Here is a 15,840-nt window from a genome sequence, read left to right as displayed (position 1 = left end):
TCTCGGCCTGGGGCTCGGTCACTCAGGCACGGCTGGCTGCCGGCGGAGCTCACGGGCGCGTCACTGCAACTCCCCCTGGCTTCTGCTCCGCGGCTGCTGAGTGAGCCCTCATCTGGGACTCTCCTCAGCTCTTTCTGGGACAGTGGCGCGGCTGCCCCTCTGTTGGTCTTCCTTGGTCTCTTGTGTTCTGGGGGCCTCTGGATGTCTGGAGTTTTGATCTCCTCCATACCTGCTTCATGCCCTGGAGGACGGGGCTGTGGCCCCCCCACACCCTCTAGCAGATCATTACATGAAGGAACCTTTTAAAAAACAAAAAACAAGCACGTCCATGCTCACAGGTGTACACACGGGTGATCACACCCACAAACTACACCCTTTTTGGCTCCTACCTCAAAGCACACTGTGTTCTGTTGATCTTATGTGCTGCACAATAATGTTTAATATTTAGTATTTACTGTCATATTCCCATATATCATTGTGATGTTGTTTATTCTATTACTCTTGTTCTCTTCTGCTTGTTTTCTTTTTTCTTTCTCAGCAGGTGATCCAGGTGATTGATATATGCTTTTTTTTTTTTCTTCTTTTTTTTCTTTTTCTGCTCATTCTGTTGGTTTTTGGTTTTTGCCCTTCTCCCCCGTCCCTCTTCTCAGCTGTTTCTCTTTCCCTCTTTCTTTCTCCCCTTCTTTCCCCCAGTCAAGTCTGTCCCATGTTCAGTAAGTGAAAATAAAATAAACAATAAAAGGTGAATCAAATGGACCATTATGGCAAGGCTGGGATGGTCAATTTGGTAAAGTAAATCCGTTGGGCATCTTTCTTTGCGTTTAGACAACAATTCTGATGGCAAAAGAGCCAAACGGGACAGGCAAAAAAAAAAAAAAAAAAAAAAAAAGTGTGAGATGCTCGAGAATATACTCCGGTGTCCTGTTATATTTTAGATAGCAAGGAGCAGACGGCTGAGTTTATTAAACTCCACCGAGACAAACTATCATCTTGTCTTTATTTTTAGTTAGCACATACCTTAAACACTTCAAGCTGTAAGCTAATGATAGTTATATAAGAGCAGATGCTGCTGGTGCAATAAGCTGTACGTTTTACGTTCAATGGATGCATGATCTGATTAGTCAACTAATCGCAAAAATAATCGGTGACTAGTTGACTATCAAAATAATCGTCTGTGGCAGCCCTATTGTCAACACTGCACAAAGTCTGATTTGGTATGTGGCATAAAAACACATTTTGTAGATTCACACATCTTTTTCTTTTCCTCTGGGTGTGCTGCTATTTTGACATTTTTGCAGATTTGACACTTCCCAATACTTCAACTGAATTTATTGCTCTTTTCTGCCAGACCCAGTTACCTGATGCTCAAACCTAATTTTTATTTTAGCCCCTTCTTGCAGCGTACCCAACTCCTTTCTGGCACCTTGTTCCTGCCCCATTCTTTTACATCTGTTGGTTATATCCCACTTCTGCCGACACCTTCTGCCATTTTCATTTTATTGAATGAGTTCTGGCTAAGAGTCTGAGCTTATTCTCCTTTGTTGGATATACATTCATTTTCTTATAATTTGAAAAAGGATGAGGATGGCATGATGAAAAAGAGGGGAAAAAAGAAAGCATGATTCAGTCTAGTTTAGTTGACTTTGAAATCCACGAAGACTCATGGATGGAGTAAAGGGGTAAATTAAAGGACAAGGGAATAATTAGGGGGGAAAAGTTGATGAGGAACGATGGAGCAGAAGACATGTCAGGGTTACAGGGTTACCAAAAGTAACAGATGGGAACGAGAAGGAGAAAGATCAGAAATGTCCAGAGAGAAATGTAAGTTCAAAAGATCATGAAAGTGATGGTAGGTGTTTTCAAAAGATTCTCATTACTAATAAAAAAACAACGAGAGAGGGGGAAAAAAGAAATGGACTAAAGAGCTGAGTGTTAGGGGTCAGGAGGAGAACATGTGACTCAAACAAAGGACATAGTGGAGCAAAAGAAATTCAGAGACACGAAAAGTGGGCAAAAGGTGTCTTGGAGAGAAAAGCAGAGACCTCGAAAAAGGAGAACACGAGAGATGAGTGGGGCGGAGGTGCAGCTTGACAGAGGTTAGCATGGGAGGGTGAAGAGTGATATATATATAAAAAAAAAGAACAGAGGTGCAGTTAAAGGTGAAAGCCCTGGGGAGAGAGGGGGGGGGGGGGGGGTGCAAAAAGAGGTTGACAGAATAAAGTAGAGATGGAGGAGCCTTACGGTGGGGGAATGGAAGGTGAGAGACTGAGACCAAGTGAACAGGAGAGCCAGCCAAAGAAAAGGAGGGGAAAATGGGAGGAGAAAGGGGAGGGCAGGAGTGTCGGGGGACTGTCACCGTTCTTTCGCCTGTCACACACACAGATGTTCAGGGAGGAGAGAAGGAGCAGGAGGGGAGGATAGGGAAGAGAGCAAGGGAGCAGAGAAGGTCAAAGAAAGCGCCTCAGAGGAACAAACGATGGAGAGGAGAAAGGTGAGTAGCACTGAGAAAAAGATCAGAAGAGCATGAAAGGATGGAGAACAAGCACTTTTTTTTCCAGTGAAGCTTATTATTTTTAAAAGCTCTGTATTGCAAATATCAAGCTCCTTGACTTCATAATAGACACTTTATGTGCCCTTTTCCTCCAAAATACAAGTCAGCATTGAAGAATAAAGTAATGTTAAAAGGAAGCAAAAAAGAGAAAAAAAACCTGTAAAAACTAATATGGACCGTGCAGATCAAGGTAAAATTTATAAAAATAAAGAACCTAATAACTTACTCTAGAGTGCATTGCTGTTTCTATTAAACGTGACTGAGATACATGATGTGCTGTGCAGTGATGCACAATTGAAGGTTGCAAAACTTGCTATATGGACAAAAGTATTGGGTCACTTACACATTACACCCACAGTGCCATGCTACAATAATACATATAGAGAAAAACCCAACAATCATATGACCGATTCTCTTTTAATTGTGACTAGTTCTTTTAAGGGCCCTAAAACTGGTGTTCTGAACTAAACAGCTTATTAGGAAGGATGAAATGAAAATATAATAAAATAAAAATGTCCTTATGCGGTGTGAGATTAAAGAGATTCAAAAAAGGAGCAACCACGAGTGACTAAAAGAATGCTGGAGTTTCTCCAAGCGTGCAAAACAAGGTTTGAGCTAACTGTGATGACACAGATAACCCAGTATTGTAGTAACCACACACAGCTGAAGTGTGTTCTGCAGCTGAATCATAACAGTATCACACTGATGGTGACCACTAACATTTACACACAAGCATAAGAGTCCATATAAATTCATTTGTAATCACATACACCCACTTCTTAAGATCTCAAAGAACTGAAGTGATGTGTCTGTTTGTGTGTGTGTGTGTGTGTGTGTGTGTGTGTGTGTGTGTGTGTGTGTGTGTGTGTGCGTGTGTGTGTGTGTGTGTGTGTGTGTGTGTGTGTGTGTGTGTGTGTGTGTGAGAGAAAATACATGACAATACAATAAAAGTCAATAAAAATCAGCCCAAGAATGTGGAGGGCACAGATACATGTACCAACAGCAACATACTTATTAAGGAAAGTGAGGGGGATATAATAGTGAGAAAATCACACCAGGAGGTGGCCTTTGGGACCCATCGCCAAAAGTGGATGCTTTCTGAGAATCCCAGCTAATGTAGTCGGTGTGGATCACGTCTCACACAGTTCAAAAAACCCCGGACTACAGTGTGTCATTAGTCCAGACCACAAGCAAAGATACAAAAGCTCCCTCTGGTTGCTTTGTACACCGAATCAGTGTTCCACCGCCTCAGCAAGTGTTGCACTGCTGTGTTTTCTGCTCTTTGTTCATCAGTGGGTACGCTGTCAACTGGATTCCCTGCTCTAGGTTTATATATTTGGACAAGCCATTGGTTTGTCCATCACTTCTTCCTGGAGTGTAAAATGTATATAGGTATATGCAGTGTGGTCATCTCTTTGAGTATGATAATGAAAAAGGTCATTTTAATTTTCCATTCCTAGAAAGGAAATATAAAATCTGCTGTTAATTACTTTTTCATGGGTAAATGGCTCTCGCAGTCACTCAGAGATGATGAACATAACGAATGAGGGGAAAGGGGATATTGCAGAGAAAAACTGGTAATTAAGATTTCTAAATAAAAGAGTTTATTTAGTGAAAGGTCAGAGTTGTGCGGATGTGTAATGGAGATGCAGTGTGATTGTGGAGGGATGACGAACAGCCGGTGATAGGCATTACATACAAGCAAACATGACAGTGGCAAGGCAAGCATCAAACAAGAGAACATCTCTCCTCTGTCTCGCTGACAGTGTGGGTGAATGTGGGGGTTGGCATGTGCACATGGCAGATTTCATGTCTTTGCATCCTGCTCAGAAATGTTTCATGGCGTCTTTGTGTGGCTTTATGTTTGTGTGCTCTGGCACCCGAGAGAACATGCGTGAGTGTCAAAGGTGCCGCTTTTGATACCAAAACCACATTAACAAAAAGTATAACGTCTTAATTAATTAGAATGCGAGGCCGCCGGAAAAAGGGAGCAGAGAGAAAACAGCTGGTTAGCCCTCTGCTAGTACTTCATCTTTCTGTCATGGAGCAAAGGGAGCGGATGGAGACAGAGTAATTTAATTAGGAGAGGACCGCCATTATCGATGGATGACTGCAATGGCTGGAGACATCAAACAAGTTTGCAAGATGACAGTGAAAAGTAAAGCATGAATAGGGAAAGGGAATGTGGTTAATTGTGCAGGAAGTCGGAGGAAAGTTGTGCTGCGGTTGTGACGTCCTTCATTCGAATAAGTAGGTATAAGAGTGGAACTTTTTCAAACTTGGAAAAAAAGTTGGAAAAGTATATACCAGGATGAGAAGAGAAAAAAATAGCTAATGAGGTTTGGGAAGAAAGAATAGACAGGCTGTGAAAAAGGAGTGTGGGATTGAGAATGTTACAGTAGAAAATAGAAATTGTATGGAGGGAAAATGACATAGAGAGAAAGACAAAGGGAGAGAGAGGATGAGATGGAGGGCAGGGAGAGACAAGACGAAGGACAGAGGAGCACAGAAATAGAGGGATATGAATTAGAGAAAGGTTGAAAAAGAAAATGGAATGTAAGGATCAGTGGCCACGTGTTTGTGATTAGCAGCTAAATCTCATGCTTGGCCACGTTTGCACCGCGGAGCAACATGGCCGCACACATGTGCTCACACGCCTGTAGGTACATCCACCGAGGCATGGGTTTACTCATCTCTCACTTTTCACATAAAAGTGGCATCCATTGTTATCTTACCCTGTCTGAGTGTTTGTCTCTGTACAAAGCGCAAATACTTTTTAGACTTGTTTTTTCTGAATGACGGCTATGTGGGAATAACCCATTACCAAGTGTTGTTCCAGAGCGGCAGAGATAATGAGATGTACCCACATGGAAATTTGATACTTCTCTGAGATTGCATTGAAAAAAAAAAAGGAATCCAAAGTGTCAGTAGTTACACAGCTTCTACCAAATTATCAGTCATTCAGGCCTTATCACAGCTCGGTTACCATGTCCTCCCATCTTCAGCTTGTTCTCTTTTCCCATGCCTGTCTGTTCCCACTCTTTCTTTCTCTCACTCCACAGTGTCTTCCTCTTCACCCTCACCTCGACACATTTCCAGTCTCCATTGTCTTTATCCTATCCATTCCTCTTCTATTTTAACCTGTATCCACAGGGCATCTGTCTTCAACTGGCAGCACTGAACACATGCAGATCACAGCTCTTGTGGTTGCTATGTGACAAGTGCAAACCTATTTGGAGCACATCTTTTACTTTTTCTGGCTCATGGTCTGCTTTTACATCCAAAATTCCAACAACATAACCAGAGAAAGAACTGTCATTGGAATGTATGGCCAAAGCCCATAGTCAAGAGGTGTTTTAACTATTTTTATGACACAGAAGCAGGTTGCACAACAGAAAGCAAAAGTTTTATTTGGCTGCTGCAAAAAAGGTCTAAAAAGAAATACAAAAGTCCACAAAACACACCAATCCAAAAGGAGCATCAGCTGGGAAAGTTGGAGAAGGGCAGGGCTATATATATGCTACAGTTAGGTCCAGTGATATTTGGACAGAGACAACTTTTTTCATTTTTTGGTTCTTACGTACACTACCACAATCAATTTTGAATAAAATAATGTGCAGACTTTCAGCTGTAATTTGTTGGCTTGAACAAAAACATTTTTGGAACTAAAACATTTATTCAGGGGCACAAAAGTAATTGGACGAATTAAATAAATGAAAATAAAATGTTTATTTCTAATGGACATCACCAGGTGCTGGGTTTCCTGCTTTTTAATGTTCTGCCAGGCCTTTACTTTCAGATTCTGTTTGTTTTGGGGTCTTTCTTTCAGTTTGACTTATTTAGCTGGATTAGAGCAGACAGCATGACTCTGAACATCTCAGAATTCATTCAGCTGCTTCTGTCCTCATTCACATCATCAATAAACACTAGTGTCCCAGTGCCACTGGGGGCCATACATACTCAAGCCATCACACTGCCCCCACCGTGTATTACGATGTGGTTTGCTTTGGAGCTGTGCCACGCCTTCTCCATACTTTTTCTTGCCACCATTCTGGTAGAGGTTGATCGTGGTTTCATTTGTCCAAAAGCAAAATCCAGCCTATCCTTTCTATTTGTGAGGCTTATGAGTGGCTTGCACCTTGCAGTGAACCCTCTGTATTTACTTTCATGGAGTCTTCTCTTTATTGTAGACTTTGATATCGATACGCCGACCTCCTGGAGAGTGTTGTTCACGTGGTTGGCTGTTGTATTAGCCTCTTCACCATGGAAATAATTCTGCGATCATCCACCACTATTGTCTTCCATGGATGTCCAGGTCTTTTTGTGTTGCTGAGGTCACCAGTGCTTTATTTCTTTCTAAGGATGTACCAAACTGTAGATTTTGGCACTCCTAATATTGCAGCAATTTCTTAGATGGGTTTCTTCTGTTTTTGCAGCTTATGGGTGGCTTGTTTCACCTGCATGGACTCCTCCTCTGACGATGATGTTTTCTGTTCACAGCAAAATCTTCCAAATGTAAGCACCACACTGTCATGGGCCTGAGTCTGTGACTCAGGGCTTTTGTATTAATGAATTATCTTGTGTTCTGGTGATGTTTTCTGTTAAGGTTTTCCTAGTTAGAATTTGGTGTTGTGCTCCCTCTGTTTAGTGTCAAGTCATCCCTGTCTGTGTGTATATTTCCTGTTTTACTTTGAAGTTCTGTGTCTCGTGTCTTGTCATATCAATTAGGATCTGCTGTGCCTCCCTCCTGTTTTGCCATTCCTCATTCCCTCCGTGTGTATTTATCATGTGTGTTTACCTGTGCTCGTTGTCAGTTCATCTGCGTTAGTTGGTGTTTCTCCGTCTCTCTGCCCTCAGCTCGTGTTTCTCCCTGTATGTTGTGTATTCCAGGTTTATTAGTTTTGCCCAGTTCAGGTTCGTGTCTTAGTGCCATCCTTACCACCCTCGTTTCTGTTTGTACTTCAACCATTGTAAATAAAATGCTCACTCGCAACAAGTCAGTTCCTGCATTTTGGGTCCTTTTCGCCCAGGCACCACACGACTGTCGCCGCAACCGTGACACACACATCAAATCAACTCCAGTCATTTTATCTGCTTAGCTGATAATGACATAAGAAAGGAATTGCCCACAACTGCCCAATAAATAGCCTTTGAGTCAATTGTCCAGTTACATTTGGTCCCTTTAAAATGAGGTTGGCACATGTTAAGGAGCTGAATCTCCTAAACGCTTCATCCAGTTTGAATGTGGATACCCTCAAATGAAAGCTGCGAGTCTACATATGATGTCCATGTCTATTATATAACTATAATTGGAAAATGTTTCAGTAAACAGGTAAAAAAAAACAACTAAAAAAAAGTCAGTGTCCAAATATATATGGACCTAACTGTATAGACAAGACACAGGTGGAAGCAGGAAACGGATGAAAGCAATGAGGAAAAAAGAGAGACAATCACAAAGTTTGAGTGACAAAGAGAGTCAATAAAACACATGGAAATCAGTTATTAAATTCAAACTGGAGGTAACCAAAAGATAATCAACCAAAACTGAAACACTAAACAATATGACAAAGACAGAATAACACAGCAGGGATAGGAAATGGAGAAAGTAAAAAGAACAAAACCCAAACAAAATGGCACAGGAAAGCCAAGAAAATATCAGGACCATGGCCTTATTAGTATTAATCATGTCTATGTAAGCGGCTGTCTAATGCCCTGACGCCCCTTTTCATGTCAAAACAAATGAGAAAACTTTTACTGACCTCATTCCAAGTTAACCTTGGGCACAACGAATTTGAAATAAAAAGTAATTTTCTTCAGATGAAACTTTAAACAAGACAGACGGGGGTGTTAAGCAAGCATGGTCTGCAAAAAGATTTGATATGAGTTGCATCACAGAAAGTGTAGATGCTTGATGCATAGCAGCAGCTATGGGCTGGGCTCTGATTTTGACCATTTTATTATTCAGGGTCACACATGTTTTACAAGGGTTACTCCAGCAGTTTCAAATAAAATGAATGCACACTGTATTTTACAACTGTTTAATATTTTATCAAACGAGTAGTCAGTCTTTAAAGTGTTTTGTGACCTTTTTCAAACATGTATGTGGTTGAAATCTTAGAGCTGAAGAGATGTGAAGAACTTTTCTTTTTCTACACTTCGTTAGCTGTCATCTGGTCTTTCTTCATGTCTACCTGTCTCTTTTTCCCCCCGCACTTGTCTATCTAGACCAAAAGGTTTTTGGCTGCAAGAGAAGCTGGTTCACCTTTTCGTTTGTCTGACGTCCTTGAGTTTCAGGGCCTGGCACATTAACTAACACTAAAGGGAGACAGTTGGGGGGTGGGAGCATGGACATTTGGGAGAGGGTGAGGGGTGATGGTGAGAGAGAGAGAAAGTCAAGACTATTAGGGGAAATGAGAGAGATAACAACGGCAGGAATGTTGGAGGTTGAAAAAGGGAAAAGATGGAGGGAGGTAAATGTGAGATAAAATGGTGAGACGCAGAAATTGCAAATTAAAAGAAGACTGGCAAAGGAGGAGGCTGTAGCTCAGGTGCTGCGTATATTTCTTGTCTACCAATGGGAAAGCTGGGGGATTGAGCTCCAGATCCTCCTGTCCATGTGTCTAAGTATCCTTGGGCAAGATACTGACACCCAGGTTGCCCCGATCCATCCATCCAAGTGTGAGTGTGTGAATGTTAGATAGAAGTGCTTAGATACAGATAAAAGCACTGTGTCAATGCTAAATAATTGAGGAGGAAGGTGCTGTGTAAGTGTTAACAAAAGAAAGACAAAACAGTCTTTTCTGACTGTTTTTAGAATGCAGAGGCAGAACTGTCCCTGCTTGATTTATGTAAGTGCAAAAAAAAAGAAAGTAGAAATACAAAACAAATCTAGCATCACGCCACATCTAATAATACATTTCTAAGAAAAATGAACTAAAGCTGTTAACAGTCAATCTTTTCTGGTTTAAATAAGATGCAATTTTGTTAATAACATAATGTGTTAATTAAAGGATCTTAAGTGACTCTGTTTTATAAGTTAAGTAAAAAAAAAAAGGTCTAGCACTATAATGGAACAATTAAGAATACAGCAATGTTCACAAGCCCATTCATGTTTACTCATTTTGTACATAAAGGCACACAAATACATACTGTGCCTATAAAAAACTAATAAAATGTGTCATCTTAAAATGAAAAAGCAAAGTAGGAATGACCACCAGGATCCTGGTAACTGGCAGGCTTACACAAGATAGCTGCCTGCTGGAAAATCACTATGGCACCATCTAACTCCATCTCTCATTCACACACACATCTACAGGACTGTGCATCGAAAATTGGATGCACACACCCGACGCGCACATCACTATAACCTAAAACTCTAATAGCTGTCAGCGTTCACAGCCCAATGTGCTTAGCTTAAGATGATTGGTGTGTCCCATTGATTTTGTGCCTCTGCTGTTCCATGGCACTGGGAGATTGGAGTAGATTGGATTATCAGCACATACTCATGTCACTGACGGCAAATTTGGCTGCCAAATGTAACGGCTTGAAGGAACCCCTCCTTATAATATGTGTAAATGTGTAGTGCCGTCCTGTTTTTGTCAATACAAGTGCTTTGAAATGTTTGTGTTCCAGTGAAAGTGCGAGTGTTTAATGTGTGGACTTGTTTTTGTCATGCCTCACAGGGTTTCTGTAAATGTGAGCATGAGTCATGTAGAAGCTAAATTGGCTTTTCGCTTGTTTTCTCATTCAGTGCATGTTTTGTCTGTAAAGAAAATCACTGTAATTCTAAGAATATGTGCAATATGGATGACTCTCATGCATCTTTGCTTGAATATGTATATTTTTGGGGGGAGTTAGGGTTTGTATTTGTGCATTATGTCTCTAGTATTGTGAATACTGATATGCCTTCCCTTCCCTTTCTCACGCTGCCATATCTCAGTCAACATTACTCTTTACTCCTACTGGTAGATGACTTAATCGCTTGTGCCCACCTTCTTTGCATAAGCAACAATTACTCCCTACCACTGTTGATATTTGCCTAATTTCATTAACATTTCCTGGTCTTTGGTCTCCACGTTGCTGCCAGTTTTCATTTTCATGTATGACCTTTAGGAAATCAATACTGATTTGACCATTTTCATTCACAATCAAACCAATTTCTCACTGGATGCTTTTCTTAGATGGCAACAAACAAACAAACAGACATACGTTCATAGCAAATACAATTTCCTTTGCAATTCTGCCACTTTGTGGTCTCCATGCTTACAGAGTGATGATTACTTGGTAGTTTTAGCCACTGATCACTTTTAACTCAATATAATCTTGGCACATTTAACACAAAGTCAGCAGCTGATGGAAACTGTTTGTTGTTAATCACAATGGTGGCTCAATATGCCAAGGACTCCTGATGTGAAAAATGAAGCTTTGCCAAAAAGTGAGGTTCTAGGCTAATATTGATTTTGTGTCTTCCCTGTTTCATAGCACTGGAAGAGCACATATTCATGCCAATAACAGTACATTTGGCTGTCAAATGTAGCTGCTTGCATCTAAATGCAAGTCAAAATGATAGAGCGAAGGGAGACTCTCTACAGCTAAAACACAGAAACTGTCAGGGTCCCTGTGCCTACCCGGTCGGCTCAGTACGGCTACATATGTTTTGTATTCCTTTTTTTTATTTTTTTCCTGCTCTCTCCTTTCCCCTCTTTCCCTCCTCCCTCTGCCTGGGCGGAGCTCACCTGCGGGCTCCTGCCCTTGGCCCACGCACCTGTGGCTCATCACGAGTGATCCAGCTCCTTTATAAGACGGCAGCCCTGTGTTTCTCGTCACTGGACCGTTGCCGACCCTCGTCAGTGTAACCCCAGCTCAATGACTTCAGAAGTGTTTCATAGCGATTTACCTAACTACCCATTCGTGTCTCTGTGTACAGATTCCCTGGACCTACCCCTGTGTTACCCGAGTGAGTGGAGTGTGAGGAGGAGTGGACGGAGAGTGTGCGAGTGTGAAGAGGAGTGGACGGAGAGTGTGCGTGTCTTTCCCGTTCGTGTGTGGACCCCCGGAGCCCGGCTTTCCCCTCACTTTTGTAAATAATCACCTGGTGCATCATAATAAAGACTCTTGTGCTTTCAAGACCTAGAGCCTGCGCGTGAGTCCGTTCAGTCCCGTTGTGACAGAAACTGTACAGCATGTTTTGATATCATCGCTTGTCTCTGTGACATGCTTTCAACAACAGGTGAAAAGACATCTATTTAGACAAGCATTTGGGTGTTTTGAATTCTGTGTTGTTTCACCTGGTTCATGTGAGATCATTTTAAACACATATCAGCTGTTTTCTTTTTTTAATTGATACCTCTGTAAAATATTTCATGACTGCTTTCTTGTCTATTGAAGCGCTATGCAAATACATCTTACTTCTTACTTTAACAACTGTTACAAATGTCATATTTTGAAGGTTGGCGCACATCAACAGTTAATGCAGTTTGCATTATAAATGTTTAATTATAGTATTTTAAAGTTAAGTAAATCTGTCTTGAAGTTGTAACGTTCACATCCAAACTGATTTCCAGAGGAATCCTTGACCGTCATCAGCTACTATACCTTAGAGAATCTCATCAAGGTGCTTCATATCCGAAGGTAGACCCTACAATAATACATACAGAGAAAAACCCAACAATCAAATGACCCCCTATCAGCAAGCACTTTGGCGACAGTCGAACGAAAAACTCCCTTTTAACAGGAAGAAACCTCCGACAGAACCAGGCTCAGGGAGGGACGGCCATCTGCCACGACAGGTTAGGAAGAGAGAAGGAAGACATGACAAAAAAACATGGTGTGGAAGAGAGCCAGAGATTAATAACAAGTATTATTCAATGCAGAGAGGTCTGTTAACCCATAGTGAGTGAGAAAGGTGACTGAAGAAGAAATACAAAATGCATCATGGGAATCCCCCAGCAGACTATTGCAGCATAACTAAGGGAGGATTCAGGGTCACCTGATCCATCCCTAACTATATGCTTTAGAAAAAGGAATGTTTTAAGCCTAATCTTAAAAGTAGAAATAGTGTCTCCCAAAATCAATATGATATTCAACATTTGAACTTTCGACAGGGTAATCTTTTGGACGTCATGTAGATGTCTATGACTTGTGCAGGGAATTTACATGATTAATAAATGTAATGTTTTTTTTATTTACAAATATCAACATTGTTTCTCTCAACATGATACATATGAATACAGATTATTTATCAACAAAGATGCTTTATTATGTGTTGACCTACTAATTTATTTAGCGCATGGTTTTTTTTGTTTTGTTTGTTATTTTAAATTTCCCTGTTTTTCTTTAACTAGTTTATTTATTTTAATTAATCACCTTATTTATTTGTAACTAGGTTAAAACTGTTATTTTTTTAAAATATTAAAAACATTAAAATCCATGTTAAATTCCATGTTGAAATGTAAATGAAGTAATAATGGTTAAAGTATTTATAAAATTTTTGGTATTCATTTTAAAAGGAGTAAAATGTGTTTAATAAGTTAAAAAAGTATTTGCATTAAATACCGTTTGTTTTTATTTTAGAGAGGTTAGTATCCTGTTTTATTGTGAAGAGCTGTGTAAGACGAAACTAGTGTGTTTGTGAAGTGGCCTGCTCTGGGAGATGTAAAATACGAAAAGTGTGTATTTATGAACTGGACTATTTGCCTGACAGTCTTTGTCAATGCACAGATGATATTTCTGCTCGAAATCCACCACGCAGCTGCTCACTTTTGCTTTAGCTCAGGAGCCCGCACCATCTTGGAGATGTCTGCTAATCACTCTGCATCCTTTTAAACATAACTGTTTCTGTACAGATAATATGCCCTCCACCCTCTGGAAACATGGGACTACAGAGCCTATACAATCAGAAGCATTATAAAAATGACATCTAAAATGAGTCTTACAAGTTTGACATTTAAAAGACGTCCACAACAACCACATTTGGACCATAAATAGTCCCTACCCAAAGGTCTTACAGACGTCAACACTAGAAGTATAATAGACGTCGCTAAAAAGACGCCGTCTGGCGTTACACAAACAACCCCTTCGGTGGACCAGAATTGTGCATCCAAAAATGACTTATAAAAGACGTCACTCCAACATCACTCTGCGCAAGTAAATTTCACAAAAATGCACACTACAGCTATTTTCATTCAAGTATTACTTAAGCTTTTACAAAAATAAACTGAATATATACACTTTATCCATTACATGCTCTCCAAGGACCGCTATCCTCCAGGAGAGGAAAAGAAAATGTGTTGGTGGGAAGAATGCTAAACTGTATTTTTACCATCCTTTCCTTATCCTTTTGAGAAATTGTTTTTAATTTTTTCATTGTTTCCTTCCCTATTTCCTTAATCGGTTGTTGGTGGGTGTCATTACAGGAGCTGCAGTCCCATTTAGTAGAAATAATTCTATTGGTATGATTAAACATACCAGATTACCTTGCTTTTATATGTCAGAGTTGTTGCCTCAGCTGTAGTGCGGCTATATTAGATGGGAAAGTATGAATTATTAATTGTATAAACACGGAGGGGTGTAATTGTCTGTCCCTATCTGTCTTTGCTGTGGACTGATGTGGAAATGAGCTTCAGTCTGAGTCACTGAGATAATGATTGAAGCCAAGAGAGGGAGGGCATGAGAGGAGAAGAAATATAAAGAAGTAGAAAGAAAGAAAAGAGAAAAAGAGGAGGAAGGTGGTGAGAGCAGCTGTGCAGCACTGAGAAGTGTGTCGCTCGATGAAGGCTTGAATGTTTATCTCACAGTGTGTCATCTCTAAAATCATCCATAAGGCTGTATGTACACGTACCTGAATTAGGTATTTACTTTTATCTCTGTCTACACTGCATGTAAGCAGAGCCCTCCAACAGAATGCATATATGTGTGAGTACATGGCCATCTGTAGGCTTGTCTGCATGTGTGTGTCCGCATGCACGTATGTCTGTGTGTGTTTGTATACCTCCTCTCCTGTTGAGCTTGGCATATCCAGGTGCATATCCACTGGAGAAGACAGACGAGCTGGTGAAGGCTGTGTGAGGCAGAGGAGAGGCAAGAGCCTCATCACACTTTTCTGTAGAGAGAAAGAACGCATATTAAAACAGAAGGAGTGAGAAACAGAAGAGGACGTTGGAAGAAAACAGAGGATATGATAAAGAGCTGTGTTTTTTTGCTTTACATACACACTTTTTCATGCATAGAAAATACATTAAGTAGTTGTTGGTCATTTTAAATCCTATTTAACTGTAATTCTATGAGAAAATCTCAACTTAGTCAAACCAATTTGGCAAATTCACGAACACATTGCAAAAATATCCACCTTAACAGGCAATCTGGCCTGGTAACTAAATGCAGATGCAAAGCTGATTTAAAAAACCAAACAACCAATCAAAACAGAGGAGAAATACAAGTGGCTAAAATGAATTGCCCCAGCCTGAGGTTAAACCCTACTAGGGCTGCCACGATTTGTCGACTAGTCACGATTACGTCAACTATCAAAATCGTCGACGACTGATTTAATAGTCGACGTGTCGTTTGAAGCTTTGTAAGATCGCAAAAGACGCAGGAATAATAGCAGGATTTAAGAGTGTAATAACGGAATGAAACAGAAGATGGCAGCACAGCATGTACAAGGATGCCAGCTGCCGTTAAACCCCGAAGAAGAAGAAGCAGCTGTGTCCCAGAATTCATAGCGCGGCCCAGCTTAGTTTCCAACAATGGCGGTAGCTAGTTAGTTTTAATATTACTCTTATTATTCTTTCTGGGTCACAAAATAAACGTTTAACATATTTTCAGCCGAGAATGTAGCTGTGTAAACCTCAAATATCTGCTCAGTTTATCAGGACACCACATATTTTCAAAAGCGCTCCGACGTTTTCGGAGACGTCTGTTACCCACTAGCTCGATAGCGAGCCGGGGGCTAGGTCACTAGCACCGTGAGAACACCGGACTCCCGGCAAATTGTTTTCAAACCCACCGCCGTCTTTCGTGACTCAGGTTAAATATATATGAGTCACTTAGATAAATTAAAAATGTTATTGTTTGGCTTTTTTTTTAGTATTTTATTTGTTCCTGAGTAAATCGGTTTGGCTGAGATTAAAGTTATAGTTTTTACACAGCTGAATAAACGTCAAGCAGACAGCTGATTATCAGAAGTGTGAGATGCTGGAGAATATACTCCGGTGTCCTGTTATATTTTAGATAGCAAGGAGTTTATTAGACTTTACCGAAACAATCTGCAAATTTCATTAAAATTGAATAAA

General features: G+C 40.5%; 1 protein-coding gene across 1 annotated transcript in view; it reads right to left on the bottom strand.

Moving 5' to 3' along the window:
• Positions 1-15,840, bottom strand: part of cntnap2a (contactin associated protein 2a) — a 443,305-nt gene that overhangs the window by 255,140 nt on the left and 172,325 nt on the right. The window contains exon 2 of the mRNA XM_085418525.1: positions 14,541-14,651. Coding sequence (XP_085274651.1) covers positions 14,541-14,651 — 111 coding nt within the window. The remainder of the gene's footprint in view (positions 1-14,540; positions 14,652-15,840) is intronic.

The sequence above is a fragment of the Rhamphochromis longiceps genome, linkage group LG9 (genome assembly GCF_057381845.1).
Source record: "Rhamphochromis longiceps isolate RC_006_pf linkage group LG9, R_longiceps_female_GT1.1, whole genome shotgun sequence".
Classification (NCBI taxonomy): domain Eukaryota; kingdom Metazoa; phylum Chordata; class Actinopteri; order Cichliformes; family Cichlidae; genus Rhamphochromis; species Rhamphochromis longiceps.
This window is presented reverse-complemented; position numbering and strand designations above follow the sequence as displayed.